This window comes from Parasteatoda tepidariorum, chromosome 9 (assembly GCF_043381705.1).
Source record: "Parasteatoda tepidariorum isolate YZ-2023 chromosome 9, CAS_Ptep_4.0, whole genome shotgun sequence".
NCBI classification, from domain to species: domain Eukaryota; kingdom Metazoa; phylum Arthropoda; class Arachnida; order Araneae; family Theridiidae; genus Parasteatoda; species Parasteatoda tepidariorum.
The window spans coordinates 1,155,148-1,171,139 of NC_092212.1; the positions used below are offsets into that span (position 1 = coordinate 1,155,148).

The 15,992-nt window shown below is 36.5% G+C and overlaps 1 protein-coding gene across 1 annotated transcript in view; it reads right to left on the reverse strand.

Moving 5' to 3' along the window:
• Window positions 1–3,909: 3,909 nt before the first annotated feature.
• Window positions 3,910–15,992, reverse strand: part of LOC107436083 (glycoprotein 3-alpha-L-fucosyltransferase A) — a 22,985-nt gene continuing 10,902 nt past the window's right edge. The window contains exons 2-5 of the mRNA XM_016047648.3: window positions 14,763–15,011; window positions 13,428–13,720; window positions 11,447–11,877; window positions 3,910–8,511 (exon numbers count right to left, since the gene is read on the reverse strand). Coding sequence (XP_015903134.2) covers window positions 8,151–8,511; window positions 11,447–11,877; window positions 13,428–13,720; window positions 14,763–14,994 — 1,317 coding nt within the window. The 5' untranslated portion in view covers window positions 14,995–15,011 and the 3' untranslated portion in view covers window positions 3,910–8,150. The remainder of the gene's footprint in view (window positions 8,512–11,446; window positions 11,878–13,427; window positions 13,721–14,762; window positions 15,012–15,992) is intronic.

Genomic DNA, 15,992 nt, shown 5'->3' on the forward strand with positions numbered 1-15,992 from the left:
TTATAGTTTTCCGCTGTTGGCGGAAAACTTTCAATTACTTCTCGAGCTCGGCTACCGTGTGTTACGCACTGCAGGAGATACTGAAACTTGTCTTCTGGAGCCAACTCGTTGTCAGTATGTATTCTTTGGAACTGGCTCCAAAAGCCAAGGTAATCTTTCAGGTCTCCTCCAAACCGTAACAATTCAATCTTCGGAAGACGCATTCTTCGTTTTGTATTTGGCGATAAAGTGACGGAACTCGCCGCTCCATCCAACACAATTTGTTTACTGAAAAATATTTCACTTTCTGCTCTTGCCAAATCCATTTTTTGATCATATTCTTCAATCTTATTATACTCAGCTTCAAATTCAACGTCTGTTTTTATATCGTTCAAAATTAATTCGTCACATTCTTTCATTTTATTAAAAACTCTATCTAAAGTAAAACACTGCTGTTTGATGTTTTTACTGTCAGGCGTTTGTTTTTCTAATTCGTCAAATAAACTTCCTATGGTTTTGGTAAAAGTCATTCTAAGTGGTTTACGTTTTCTGATTATGTCCTCCATTATACAAAAATTCAATGCTTTTCCTCTCACTATAAAATATTTCACTAACCTGTGTCAACTACGGAAAACGTCGACGGGTCACCAAATGTTGTGTCCTTATATAAATAACAAGTTAGGAATCTTGAGGCATCTTTATAAAAAGAACTTTGTTTATTATTTTTCAACTACTCTCTCTAGTTACAGAATCGCTCGTAACCATGGCATCATGAACAACGTTGCCACCGGAATTTGAGCCAGCACAAAAAACAATTAAATTATAACACCTCGTGACAGTTAGGCAGGTTTAAAATAGTCTCAATTTTGGCCGGGAGTGCTTTAACCCCTTCAGGAGTGATTAAGCAATTCAGAAAAGAAACAGAGTCTTGGCCTAAGACACATTTAGAAGCGTTTAAAGTTAAACCGCGTTCAACCAATCTTTGAAGTACCAGTTTAAGGTGTACTATGTGTTCCTTTTCATCTTTTGAGGCAACTAAAATCTCATCAAAATAGGGTATACAGAAATCTAAACCTGATAATACTTGATTTATAAGGAGCTGGAAAGTTTGGCCTGCATTTCGTAACCCAAATGGCATAAATACATATTCGAATAAACCAAATGGAGTTGTTATTACTGTCTTTGGTATATCCTCAGGATTAACTGGAATTTGGTGAAATGCTCAATATAAATCTAAACTAGAAAATATCTTCTTACCTTCCAGCAATTGAGTACAGTCCTGAATGTAGGGTACGGGATATCTGTCGGGAATAGTAACTGCATTCAATCGGCGACAGTCGCCACATGGTCGCCAGTCACCATTCGCTTTTCGGACCATATGTAAAGGACTAGACCATGGACTTTTAGACGGGCGTATGATTCCCAATGACATTAGATAGGAAAATTCTTTTTTAGCTGCTTCTAGAAGTTCCGGCCGCAATTTTTTACGTTTAGCAAACACAGGAGGGCCTGCAGTTTCAATGAAGTGAGAAACCAAAGCATTTTGTTTCTGTTTACCTAAACAGCAAGAATTTGTCAACGTTGGAAACTCCGCTAAAATTTTCTTATATTCTGTCAAAGGCTCAGACAAGGTAGTTAAATTAAAAGTAAAGTCTTGGTTTTCAACTCGGAACCCGGATGACGAAAATTTCGTATTGGCATCAATAAAACAGTTGTGTCGAGCATCGACTACCAAATTGAAATTTGTTAAAAAGTCTATAGCAAGTATAGGTTGCTTAACGTCAGCAACAATAAGTTTCCATTGGAACTGGCGTCTTAAGTTCAAATCTAAATCTAGTAACTTTGTTCCATATGTATGAACAAACGGCGTATACGGTGTGGCGTAGTGGTAGTTACGCCACACCGTCATTGAAGAGCCATCCCAATTTTAAGTTTACGACTAACAATGAACTCTGTAGCCTTGTCATTTTGAACCCTATCCAGAAGACAAATTAAATCCAGGATCAAGTAGTGGGAGAAATCTGCCTTCGTGAAGAACTTTTTAATGGAACTAAAGTGCATTTGCCGATCATGGAGAGGAAAGGCACAAAACCCTGCCACGGTTAGCCTGACGGCAAGGGGACTCTAGCACATGATCCGTCTTCCATTGAGGATATTTTACGTCAGCATTGTGGTTGTTGAGAGCTGGGTGTGAAATTCGCATCGACCAGTCATCGCTGGAATTCGAACCCGGGTCGGCTATTGGGAGGAGAGTGTCCTATCCCCTAAGCCACCACTGCTCTCGATTGCTAATTGATGTATAATATATGAAAATATACTATCGTTGGAGACATATAATTTGAAAAAGCATACATAATTTTACAAATTTCCTTCCACCCTTTTTAAATTAACCCTTGTCTATAGATTATTCTTTAATGAATATCTAGTTATATTTAAACAAATGTTTAACAACAATAAACTTGGGATCAAAGATTTGATCGTTAAATTGATATAATATTTAAATAGAACAATACTTTGCACCATTTTGCATCTGAGTTCTGCATAACATTCTTTTTCACAATGCTAAATTCGTCTTCCAAATATCATGTTTTACAAAATATTACGGAGCTAAGAAATTGTTTAAATAAAAATTGTATATGTATTTTTGGTGTTTGTGGAAATGAGGGGACAGATTTTCAAATTTAGGGGGGATGTCCGAACCTGCTTTGGAGGGGAGGGGGTAGACACACCTGGTCCTGTAATATATGCTATAAAATCGTATCTATGCTATAATCTATGGGCTATCTTCATAGAGTCTAAATATCTAATATATGTGTAATATCTAGGACAGATGTATCTAATTTAGGAGTTATATTAATCTCGCTTCCATTAATATCTAATTATAACCTTCCTTCCCCCTTCATCAAGGACTGAACAAAATTCGTCTATTAACTGATTCTATTGCTTCGATTAGTATAACAGATGACCACTTCCTTATAGATATTCTGAGTTAGCTGTGGTCAGCATATTAATTGTAGGAGGGCACATCTATAAACGGTTTTAGAATTAATATTCAGGTTGAACACCGTATGATCTATCAGAACTCGAAACACAAATTATCATGACTCATATTGTAAATAATACAAACTATCATGACTCATTACGAGATAATAACCGAAGCAAAACATTCGATTTTTAATTTGTTGACAAGTCAATTTATTGGTTCAGGTATTAGAAGTTTCACTTTCTGATTTAGTGATAACAGGATTGATTCGCACCCCCCTCCCTCGCACACACCGGTCCACGGTGTTATCATGAAATATCCCCTTCAGCGTCAGGCTAAACAGTCTTCTTTTATCTATTACGCAAATATGATTTATTTTCACTTAAAGATTTCTCTAAAAAAATTTTTTTTGTCCCAAAGTGTAAACCAGAGATGGCTCAGGGGATAGAACGTTCTCCAGCGATGACGGGTAGTTACGAATTTCGCATCTGGTTTGCACAGACCACAGTGCTGATGTGAAATAGCATCAGTGGTAGACGGATCATGGGTAAGAGTCCCCTTGTCGCGTGGCTAACCATGGGAGGTTCTCGTGGTCTTCCACTTCATGCACAGCAAATGCGGGTTAGTTCCATTAAAAAAAGTCCCTCACGAAGGCGAATTTCTTCCAATACTTGATCCAGGAGTTCCCTTGTCTTTTGGATTGGGTTCAAAATGACAAGGCTACGTAGTTGAACATGAGTAGTCGTCAACCCTAAAATCGGATCGGAAGTTCAACGGCGGTCATAAAATAAAAGTGTCATCCAGTAGGTCTCTTGTCTTCTGCTTTGGGTAAACAAGGACAAAGCTACGGAGCTGAACATAGCTAAGATTTGGTACCGATTATTAAATAAAATATACTTGCTGGAATGCAGATAATAAATTGAAGAGAAAAATCAACAAATACACCATTTATTATATAATGCATTTTATTTATAAAAATACAGTTGTTGACAGAACACAACATTGTCGTCTCATACAATACAGCTAAATATCTATTCACATTAAAAGGCCATTTTCAATGTTTTGGAAATTATTTTGTCAAATATTATGAATGCCTGATTCGTACATGCAAAATATAATTGGGTTCCTTTGTTAAAGGAAAATTACGGTATATGAAGTGGGGAGGGGGAAACTGGTGAGAAGATTATTTCGTTCTTGATTGTTTTCGGGAAGAGCTCATGGCTACAAAGATTGTTAAACATAAGACTGTTTCTTTGCCGATGAATAAGTTATTATATTCCTCCAGAAAACTAGCCATCATTGAAATGGCCAGTTTTTATCTTATCCATCTCAGGCCTGATTTTATCTAAAACTACAAGTCATCATTTTGTATCGATATATAATGGAAGCATTGATCAAATCACATTTCTTTTTCTGCCAAAATAAGCAGAACTACAATTGCTTACTTAATTTCTTAACGGCCCCTAGTTTACAAAATAATTTATATTCTGTACGACAATTATAAGTATATACAATTGATATCTTTTTTTCAAAAATAAACAAAACTACAAGTGCTTATGAAATATTTGAATGGCTCCTAGTTTACAAAATAAGTTTCAAAAGAGACCCGACATAGATTTTTACAACAATTTAAATCAAGTTTCAGCAGTGGCACCTGGGGGGGGATGAGTGCAAGCTTGATGTGAACATTTTTAAGAGACGAGTTCGTTCTAAGTTCAAAACTGTAGACGTACTTTTACATTACGCATTAGAGGGAATATTATAGATATCCTATAGATTGTATTTTTAAAGTTGTTGTAGGAAATGAAATACTGAGTCGGAAATGTGAGTATCATTCTCCGGTTTTCTACCTCGAATCATTTTTGGAAGCGTACCGCAATCAAAAACGTGTGTCCTTTTTAGAATTGGAAACTATGGACTTTCCTTCCAACGCATTTTGATGATGGTTTAATACATCATGTATGTTTATGACTACTTTTTGCTCGCGATAGAAAATGCAATATAACAGTTTTCTATCTATGACTAAGTCTCTCCATTAAGTATTTGTCTTTCTATCTCAAGCCTTTTTTAATGAGTTGTTCCTTATTCGAGATATAATAAACCAGTTAGTAGCGATATAATCATTCATTCAAGATCTTATTACGATTTTACGATTGAAGTTCATTGATTATTGCTTTGATAAAATGATTATACATTTTCGTTTATCACATTTAATCCTTTGCTGCGCTTAGAAACTAATACTTTGAATTGACGATAAGAGAGTCTGGGTCACTTTATATTGGGTTGGCAAGAAAGTAATTTCTTTGTATTAGTGTGAAACAAGGCCCAATTTTTTTTTCCTTCTAAACAAAACAATCAGTCAAATACACTATCTGGCCAAACGTGTCTAGACAAAAAGTGCTATAGACTTAGACTGTGCTGAGGCACATATTAATAGGATGTCGATCACCTTTTTTGCATCGATGACAGCCAAGCACACGTCTGGGAAAGACTTTCCACCAGTTTTTGATAGGAATTGACTTCCATCTCAGCTGAAGTGAGAGCTGCCTGCAGAGAGGAGGGTGGCTACGTAATCTGCTCTCTAATTCGTCCCAGAGGTGTTTCTATGGGATCGGGATTCTGAGAAAGCTATTTCAGTTTTTGAACATCCATTTTATCAAACCACGTCTGTGCAAGCCTCGATGGACGAGAAATGGGCCGCAATATTGCCATGGAGTTGAGAGTGCAGAATTGTCCACCTACATATCAGAGTTCATGTTTCCAACCACAGGAATTAATGGACCAAACCACGAGAAACATCCCCATACCATTATGCTTCCACCCCCACATAACAACCGGGTGTCCAGATACTTTTGGTCAGACAGTGTATCTTCAGCCATTCTGTTCGATGACGCTTTCTGTTATTTTTTCTGGTCATTCCGTGCTTGTGGAATTTCATGTCTTTTATCAGCAAAAAACTCAAACAAACGCAATTTGAGATTATCGTTATGACTTTTTTAAAAAAAAGTTTTGTAAGTTTCGAAGTAAATGATGATCCGATAATACAATGTGGGGATTTCCTAATTATTTCGCACGTTTTTCGACTCCTTTTTGAAATACCATTCCTTTGTGATCCCCCGTAGAATCCTCCCCCGACCTTGCGAATCATCTTTTATTTTAAACTTCACAAAACATCTAAATAGAAAAATTTCAATGAATGGCATCGAGCCGTGATGAGTGAGGGGATAGAGCGTTCGCCTTCCAATGCTGTTCGAATGGCAGCGATGACTGGTTTAAACGAAATCCGCATCCGGTTTGCACCGACCACAGTGCTGACGTAAAATATCCTCAGTGGTAGATCATGAGTGAGAGTCCTCTCCCCGTCAGGCAACCCGTGGGAGGTTTTCCTCTCCATGTAACGCAAATACCCTTGTCTTCTGAACCGGGTTTATAATGACAAGGCTAAGGAGTTGAACGTTAGGAGTCGTAAACTAAAAAAATGGAGTCGACTGTTTAACAACGATTACAAAATAAAATGAATGTAATCTGAATTCAGAATGATATCATAAGGACATGAAATTCTGAGATTATCAGAAAGTTTATAAAAGGATCAGAGTTTTATTTCTCACTAAAACACCGAAATTACTTTCTTGCCCAACATTCTTATTAAATTGAAGAGGAAAAAAACCGGGTTCCTTGATCAACAGGGAAAATCCAGATTTCTTTAGCATAAAATTTATATAAATCATAAAAGTATTTTTAACCTTTTTTTAAAGGTATGTACCAGCAACATTTGCTTATCATCCTTTCTGAGTATATTACAACGTTTTTTTTTTTAAATTTTATTTTGATTTTTATTCCGATTTAAAGAATCAAACCAAAACGTCGTGTTCTTTCCTAATGACGCAGCATTTTATGATAAGCAGTTTAAAAATGGTATATACCTTGCTTACCTGGTGAATGAATTACTTTTATAATGAGCTTTATGAAAAGCACAATGCAATTAAAGTATACTGAATGTAAAAATAGAGCATTATTGGGAATTAACTATAGCTAAATAATCTCTCGGGTTCAAAAATGTATCGAGTTTTTATAGTAATCAAAAAATTCAGAATTTCATTTTTTTTTAGTTGAAGTCGTAATGATAACTGGGGAAAATGTTTCATTTCAAATTTCATTTTAGTAGAATCATGTCTTAATTCTGTGAAATCAATGTTGAAACAAGCAAAAGAAATGTGGAATCATTTAATTGGGTACTTGCACTTCAAGAAGAAGACATCCTATACCCACACATAGCTAATCTTTATCAACAAAATGTCGTATTAAAGTTGAGCTAAATTTCTCTACATAAGTTAGAATGTTAATGAACGATAAGTTAATTAAATACAGATCCATATCGCACATCGAATTAGATGAAATATAATTCTTTTTCGTCTACTTCTTTTACTTAACTTAGATTAATTATTGGTTTACCTATTTTATTGTAACCATGATATATATTTGATTTGTGAGTCTGGCAACTCTGATGCATAATTAGATTGTTTATGTTCCACATGTCTTCGTGCCTGTCTTTGTGTTAAATCTCTGTGTAAATATAGAGTGAAAGAATTGAAATGAATCTTTGTGATAGAATTTAGAACGTGTCACTTAAGAGCACTGATGCTTGACGGGCTTGGTTTACTCGAAATGGAATGGAAAAAAACAGTTTCTAATGTAAATAAATGCCCCGTTTCAACAACCCATCAGGATCGAGATACCCACACTACGTCACTTGAAGGTATCTCACTGAATACTTTTAGTTTTAATGTTACAATCCTCAAGAGCTCGAGAAACAAAACAGAGAAGTGATTGTGTCTCAGTCGAAGAGAGGGGTGAATGAAGCGAGTAGGAACATACCCCCTTATCACAATTATATTATCATGAAAGTTAAATAGAACAAATATTATCTTCCTACCGATATAATGAAAGAAGCAAAATCTTTTTTTTGTTTCAATTGACATAGATTAACTGCAAAAAATAAAACTTTTTGCTTCATTTCAGCAGCGATGCACGAGATCGCCTTTACATCATTTTAACAGACAGAGAAACAACTGAAGGCTAACCTTCCAGATAACAGTTCATCAACGCTTCAAATTGGATCGTCGAATTCTCCAACGGTTTTGTTTAAAGGCTTAATGGATTTCACGGATCATACAAAAATGCGTAACGTTCAGGTCGGATATATAGGAGTGTCTTGACCCTCGACACCAGATGACGCTTTCTTCCACTCTCCGGTGACACAGGTCCCTCTGCCAGCCCACCAAGTCTCCAGATCAGTGTACACTTTAGGAACTACCGGGGCGTGCATAAGAGCACAGAGCCGACACCAGAACCGGGTATTAATGAATTCTCCGGTAATCTTCCACTGAAAATATGAATTAAACAGTGTGTCGTTGGAGTCCACTTTGTGTAAATATTCAGCTAAGTGGGCGGGGCTTGAGAAGTCTTCCACGTGAATGTAGGAGTGGGGTGGAGCAGCTCTCGCGTAATCTTCGGGACGGGCACCCATCACAATTGGAATGATATCATGTCTGAAACAAGAAATGACATTTCAATTCAACTGTTTGGTTCCCATTCATTACATCAAAAACAAAGACATTAAAATTGGCCAAAAATATCCCGCAGTGGACTAATCGTAAAGACACAGTTCCCAGTAGAACACCGAAGTCAAGCATCACTAACTGAGGTCAGTAAGAGGGTGGATGACCACTTTGATCAGCCATCGCTATGACCGAGGGTGCAAGCTCGTTAAACTGTTCTACCGTTAAGTGCTCGCTTTCGCGTGCAGGTCGTCAAGCTACAAAATCGGGGAAATCATCTCTCTGGAGAGGATCAAAATTGCGATGGTATGTCTTCGGATCATCCTGAGGGATGTTTCCCAGACCGTCGCCAATAGCTCATTGTGCAGCTCTAGTGTGACGTAAATGGAGTGCCAACCTACCTACTTAAAAATAACAAGATTTCTGTTTGGGGGAAATTCGCGAATACGGAGATGTGACTGACAACCTGATGGATGAAATTTTATTTGCCAGTGAAAAACTTGTTTTTGTTTGCATCTCCAACTTCGCACACGCGATTTTACTCGTATGCTTTGAGAATTGGTTCGTTCATTGAAATCTCAAGTGTGTTTGCTCTAAACGAGCGACTTTGACTTCTTACTCAGTACCCTCAATGTTTGGTAATATTTCTTCCAAAGTTATAAATGGGCACATATAAGCATAAACGTCAAACGCCTACATTATAGACTCTTTTCCGACTAACGAACACCATTCCTAAGAAACAAGAAAATGAGTTAAATATTCGTTTCGTATAAACGGCTGTGGCCCATACATTTTTTCGCTTAATAAGTCAAATGCTAGAAAAGAGAGTTCTATTGTTGAATTATTTACTATAAATGTGTCCCAATCATAAACGAACGATGTAAGAAGCATGACCCTTGCAACAAATTTCTACTAAAAATCCCTGTACATCTTCGAAAAGTGATACACCTAACGTTTTTGTTTTTGGATTGCAAAAAAAACAGAATTTTTTCTCCTTTTTAGTTTCATTCCAAACAAATTTTTATTTTTATTTTGTTATTAATTTGTAAAAAACCGGTTAAACGGAGGAAGATGCACGCTGAAATGAACAGTTTATTATCATTGAAAATACCTGAACATACTGTAATGTAACGTTCACGATATTTTAGAAGAAAATTTCAAAACTGACCCAAAATATTATCTAGCAAACACTCATCTGCAAACGACAAACCTACACTCACACAATCCAAGAAGAATTTCATTCTTTATCCACCATGTCTAAATATAAACAAAATCCAATAGCGAAGTGCCCAATTCTCTCGAAAGAGCCGGTTGTTGTTGTAGTTCATTTACGTAGCACTAGAGTTGCACAATGGGCTATTGGCGACTGTCTGGGAAACATCCCTGAGGATGATCCGAAGACATGCCATCACAATTTTGATCCTCTCCAAAGTGGCACCCCCGCTTCGGTAGCCTGACGACCTGCATGCGAATTCTAGCACTTTACGGTAGAACAGTTTAACGAGGACCAATACCGCACCTCCTCAGTCCCTACGCAGACTAATCCAGGTGGTCATCCACCCGCACACTGACAGCAGCCAGTGATGCTTGACTTCGGTGATCTGCTGGAAACCGTGTCTTAACGATCAGTCCACTGCGCGACCTCGAAAGAGCCGGACATGCGCTATTGTTTATATGTTTAAGTACTCCGGATCAAATAAAAAAACGGAATCTAAAGATCATATTGAAGGTCAGTGCCTGTGAGATCATGGATGGTTGATCGTGTTAAACTGAGCACAGATGGTTCTAGGGGTTAAAACTCGTCGTAAGTCTTCTGGGTTACTACTTCCGATTGATTTTTACGCCTAAACTGAAAAAAGTGCGCCATCCAATATTATTATACTTGTTGTGTTTACAGTATAAAGCATTCTTTCTATTTATATTTCAATGAAACAAACAACAAATGAATTCGGAAGATTTTGCTATGATGCAACCCAAAAAATATCAACCGGTGATATTTTACACACATATAGACAAGTAAGGGAAAACACTCAAAACATGGCAAACCTTGTTTTGAAATTAATTTTCTTAAATTTGTTTTAGGCTCACAACCAGTTAGAATTTGTAAATTACAGGAAACTCTAAATTTCTTCCGGTCTTAGAAATAGATTAGTCCCGCAGTGGACTGATCGTTAAGACACGGTTTCCAGCAGATCACCGAAGTCAAGCATCACTGGCTGCGGTCAGAATGCGGGTGGGTGACCCACTTGGATCAGTCTGCGTAGGGACCGAGGGTATGCGGTATGGGTCCTCGTTAAACTGTTCCACCGTAAAGTGCTCGACTTCGCGTGCAGGTCGGGGGTGCCATCCCCTCTGCAGAGGATCAAAATTGTGATGGCATGTCTTCGGATCATCCTCAGGGATGCTTCCCAGACCGTCGCCAATAGCCCATTGTGCAGCTCTAGTGCGACATAAATGAAACTACAACTACAACAACTACAGAAATAGATTGTTTTTGTTTACATTCAATCAGCCATCCATAAAGGATTTCAACTGCCATTTAAAAATTTAAATCATGGGCTGTTGGATTTGGATTGTTGTTGTTGTTGTTGTAGTTAATTTACGTCGTACTAGAGTTGCATAATGGGCAATTGGCGACGGTCTGGGAAACATCCCTGAGGATGATCCGAAGACATGTCATCACAATTTTGATCCTCTGCTTCGGTAGCCCAACAACCTGCACTCAAAGTCGAGCACTTTACGGTAGAACAGTTTAACGAGGACCAGTACCGCACACCCTCGGCCCCTACGCAGACTGATCCAAGTGGGTCACCCACCCGCACACTCTGTTGGATTTGGAAAGGCTTATCTCATATATTGACACGTAATACTAAACGGATTGAAGAGTTTATATCATATAATAATTTTTAGTTTCAATATGAATTACCCAAGACCATTGAGAAAGAACTTCTCCGTAATATAATCTTTGCAGTTGGAGTTCTCAAAAGCCAAATAGAACTTGTAATCTCTGTTCAGCATGTGGAAGCATCGACCTGCACTGGTGCGTGGGCACTTCCGGTGCGCTCCGCACTTCCCGTACACGTCCACTTCAATGTGCCGAGCCAGTTCACGAGCATATTGTAGTCGCTTGTTGCGTGCTGCGCAGTTCGACACGAACCATGCCACTTTGCTGGATTTCCCTTTGGCGTAATCACGGTTATTCATCTTTCGCCTTGGCTTCGGGTAAGGAACGAATTTTTCGTAAGGAGCTACTATGTCCGAGTCATGGCGATAAGATGCCGTCCAGTTGAAATATCCAGCAGCTGCACTGAAGGTCTGTGTATGAAGTGGACACTCTAGCAGGAACAGAAGCCAGATCTAAAAAGTGAATGTCACGCATTAAATCCAAAAATGCGAGTATTCAAAACAAGTTTTATAGAATAATAATAATACAATAATAAATAAATAAAGTTCGTCTATGACTACAATATTGGATCATTTCACTACTGCAAGTATCATTTTTAAAAACTTAGAGCAATACACTCCATTGTCTTCGAAAATGAAAGTTTTTCATCAGACTTTTCTGTTTTCTTACTGTTCCTTTTTAGTGTTCTCGAGATATTGGGAAGCGAGAGTACTTATGGAACAATTACCTTTGGTTAGCTCATAAACATTTCGATTTTGTTGTTGCTGTTGTTTCTTTGCTTATATTTGTATTGTTTGTTGTTCATGGATCAAGCAATTAGAAATAAAATAAAAAAATAAGAAAAAAATTCGAACTATTTAGTTCTATTTTCAAATAAGTACTTCACAAGTTTCTGCACTTTGCACTAGATGGCAGTACGACGCAAAGATCTAAATATCTTAATACCTTCATAAAAATCATGGTGCCTTTCAAAACAATGACTTCACGAACAATTTGAGAAATGTGGTTGATAATTTCACAGCACATTTTTCTTTTCTTTTTCTCCATTTGAGGAAGAAAATAATAAATTAAGAATTTTGTAAGAAAATGTCTCAGAAATTCAAATACAATGTGCAAAAATTGGCTTCGTCAATAATTTGAAGAAATGAGATGACGTGTCTAAGACAACTATTACCATTTCATTAAAAAAAAAAATCTTAAGTCAATTTACGTGTCATTTCTGACAATCACTGTTGCTTTTCGAAAGGAGCTACTATGTCCGAGTCAAGGGGATAAGAGGCCGTCCAGTTGAAATATCCAGGAGGTTTTTGAATACCAATAATAACATCAAATAAACTACCGGCATTTCAGGTGCTTTTCTTTTAAAAAAAAAATAATAATGATTATAAGAAATTTATTTAATATATTTTACTTCTTTCAATACATTGGTACTTTCTTTAATACATAGGTACTTAATTCACGTCGCACTAGAGCTGTACAAAGGGCTAGTGGAGATATTTTTGAAGATAAACTTTATATATAATGAACATAATACAGGGAAAGTAACAAAAACTACATCAACTTGATTCTTGTAAGTTACAATCAAGATTTTAATTCTTATTTTTTCGACGAAATCCAAAAAAGGTTTCTTTTTCAATTAATATCATTTTATCCTTATAATTTCTGATTTATTTTGTAACAAATAAATATTTTACGTTTGTTATTTAACGTAAATATTATTGGTTCAAAAACTCAAACCTTAAATTTTATGAGTAGAAAACGTTACATATTAATACTTAAATTTCACATAAACCTACTTGGAGTGGTCTTCCAATTAGAAATGAACCCTGTAGTGTATATTATATTTAGAGAAATGCTTCAAAAAAAATTATTTACGTTCATAAAATGAACAGATTTTTTAATCGTTTAGAGTTTAAAGTTTTTGAAAAGGGGACTACTATTGAAAAGGCAACAAATGTCAGGTAACATTTTCTAATTTTGCAATAATAATGTCAATACTTACTTGTTGAGGAGGTCTTGAGTAAGTTGGCAACTCGAATCTGTCTTTGAAGAGGACGAGGTCAACGTCCTTGGTGTGGTAAGTGGTGATCTCACATGTGTCAACAGGACAGTGGTCCCTGAGGAAGACTTCTCGACCCAAGGGCAGGTCACTCCACCCTCTCCGACCGAAGTAGAGTAGAATCTTCTTGTGGCGACTGGCGTTGCGACTCTCCAAGTAGCCAGAAGGCACATACATCAGCTGATTTACAATCCGGTCACCGCCCGACTCGTGTGGCCAAAGGAGAGGAGGCATTCCTAAATCAAACAAACGTCATGATAATATTGATTTAAAATCATCATTTTGACACATATTCGAATCACTTCTTATAATATTGGCTTTTGTTCGAAGTCTCTGTTGTCTAATGAAATAATGCTTTTCGTAACTGCTGTGAGTAAGGAAGTTATTTATGGCTGTTAGATAAAGTTAAGGCTATCTTTTTCCAGCGCCCACTAGGTTAAATACGAAAATGGCGGAAAATGTCAATACAGAAAGAAAAAAAACTGAAAGCTACAGGTTAGCCAATATGAAAAGCGTGTCTATTTTTTTTTTTATTTAGAAAGGGATTCCGCTGCATTATCTGGGCTCATGAAATTTTCAAAAATTGAGGATTATTCATTGATTTTGATTATTTTCATCTAAGTGGAAAAGTCTCGATAAATTGGCGATTGATCTTGCAAAACAGTTCTGATTGTTTTAGCTTTCCATTGCCCCACAAGAGGAAAGAACTTTCAAACATATCTACCATACTTATGCCTGTGTGGTATTTAAGTTTTATGTTGCCAACACTGTCACCGTGTGGAAGAAATCGATGCATGTATAGATTTTGAAAGTCAGCGATAACGTAAGAAGATAGCGTCATTTTTAAATCTACCTGTATCAGTAAAGTAAATAATAATTTAATATCAGAAAAGTAATTCAAAGATCTGTTGTTTGGAATCAGCAGGAACCATTATGGGATAAAATGAACGGTCGCCACAGGACGACTAAATATAACAAATGGTGATTAAAGAATTGGCAGCTGATCACCATTTTTTCCGCCGAAAAAGAACCTCATTATTATTATTTTTTCTTCAAATAATAACAGAATTATTATGAATATAACATTCTGAAAACTACTTTATTTCACGTTTGTTTCTTGAAATTTTTTTTCTTCAGTTTGAAAATAAACGTTGCAATGTTTAGCATATTAGAGATTTCGCTTTGAAAGGAATGCCCTAAATTTATTATACCAACATTTTTTTTAACCATTTACAAATCTCTAAAAAAGTAGCTGCTACAACAACAACAAAATCTTACCACCACTTCCAGTCTCTTCTGGTCGGATGAGACCTCCCCTCATGAACCAGGGTCGATCTGGGTGGATCCTGGGTCTGGGCCTGCTTCCCTGCCGCAACGTCGGTTGACGAAGAAAATTGGTCTCTATATTGAATCGGTATCCAGTACGGAAGAAGATGTTGATACTCAAAAGGATGCACAACAGGGTGAGGAGGACGGTGGACAGAAAGCGGGGCTGGCGGAAGCGTCTCATCCTCCCACTCACGTCACCTGCATGAAAAGAGGGTATCGTAATGTCCACTGTATGTTTACACACTAAATGTTTATACATCCGTAATGTTTATACATTAAATTCCACATGTCCACTCCGTAATGTAGAATTTAATGTATACCTTTAGAAACTACACAATGAATAAAATATTTCCCATCACGAGTCACAAGTTAATATTTAAATGGGAAAAAAATGTGAGCACAATTCTTAAACGGGTATATATATATATAGATATATATATATTAATTAGCCAAATGCCAAAAGTATTGGACAATTTTCAAAAGTCTTCGCTAAATACAAATCTGTAAAATTTTTATGATTAATTTTTTTCTCATGGAAAAATATTTTACGGTTTGTTTCAAACTTCAATTATTTGAACCCAATTTTAGTAAGTTGTGCAGCTCATCTAACGATAATTACTATAATCAAATAAAAAATACTGATTTGTTTAGAAAAATTCACTTGGATGAATTTTGAGGATCGAGTTAAATATATGTATTTTTTTCCAGTGGAGAATAAAAATCATTCACCAATAGTTTCCCTTTTTTTTTTAATCGCATTTGGCTTCAACTAAACATTTTATATTATTCCTTTTCTGTAAATCTTTTTCTTGATTTATTATTCAAAATGAAACACTCTTTCTCACCCTTTAATATTCACATCCTGTCTTTTAATCTATTTTTAGTTCACGTATGCATTAATTAACATTTCAACATTTTTCCCTTTTCTAATTTGTGAGTACATTTTCTCGGGACATATTCAATAGACCAATTATAATTACTAAGATTTCCTTTATCCCCTGAAACGAAACCTTTGGCGGATTTACTTTACAAGATTTTCCTAACTTTTGTTAAGGAGGGCAACGACCACTTGGATGATTGCTCTCTCTCATCTAAGTGCCCTCTTTCCCTGCCTAAGATCTGCTTTTATTCTTCTTCTCGGCAATGAAGTTTATATCATGAAAAGAGGGTATCGTAATG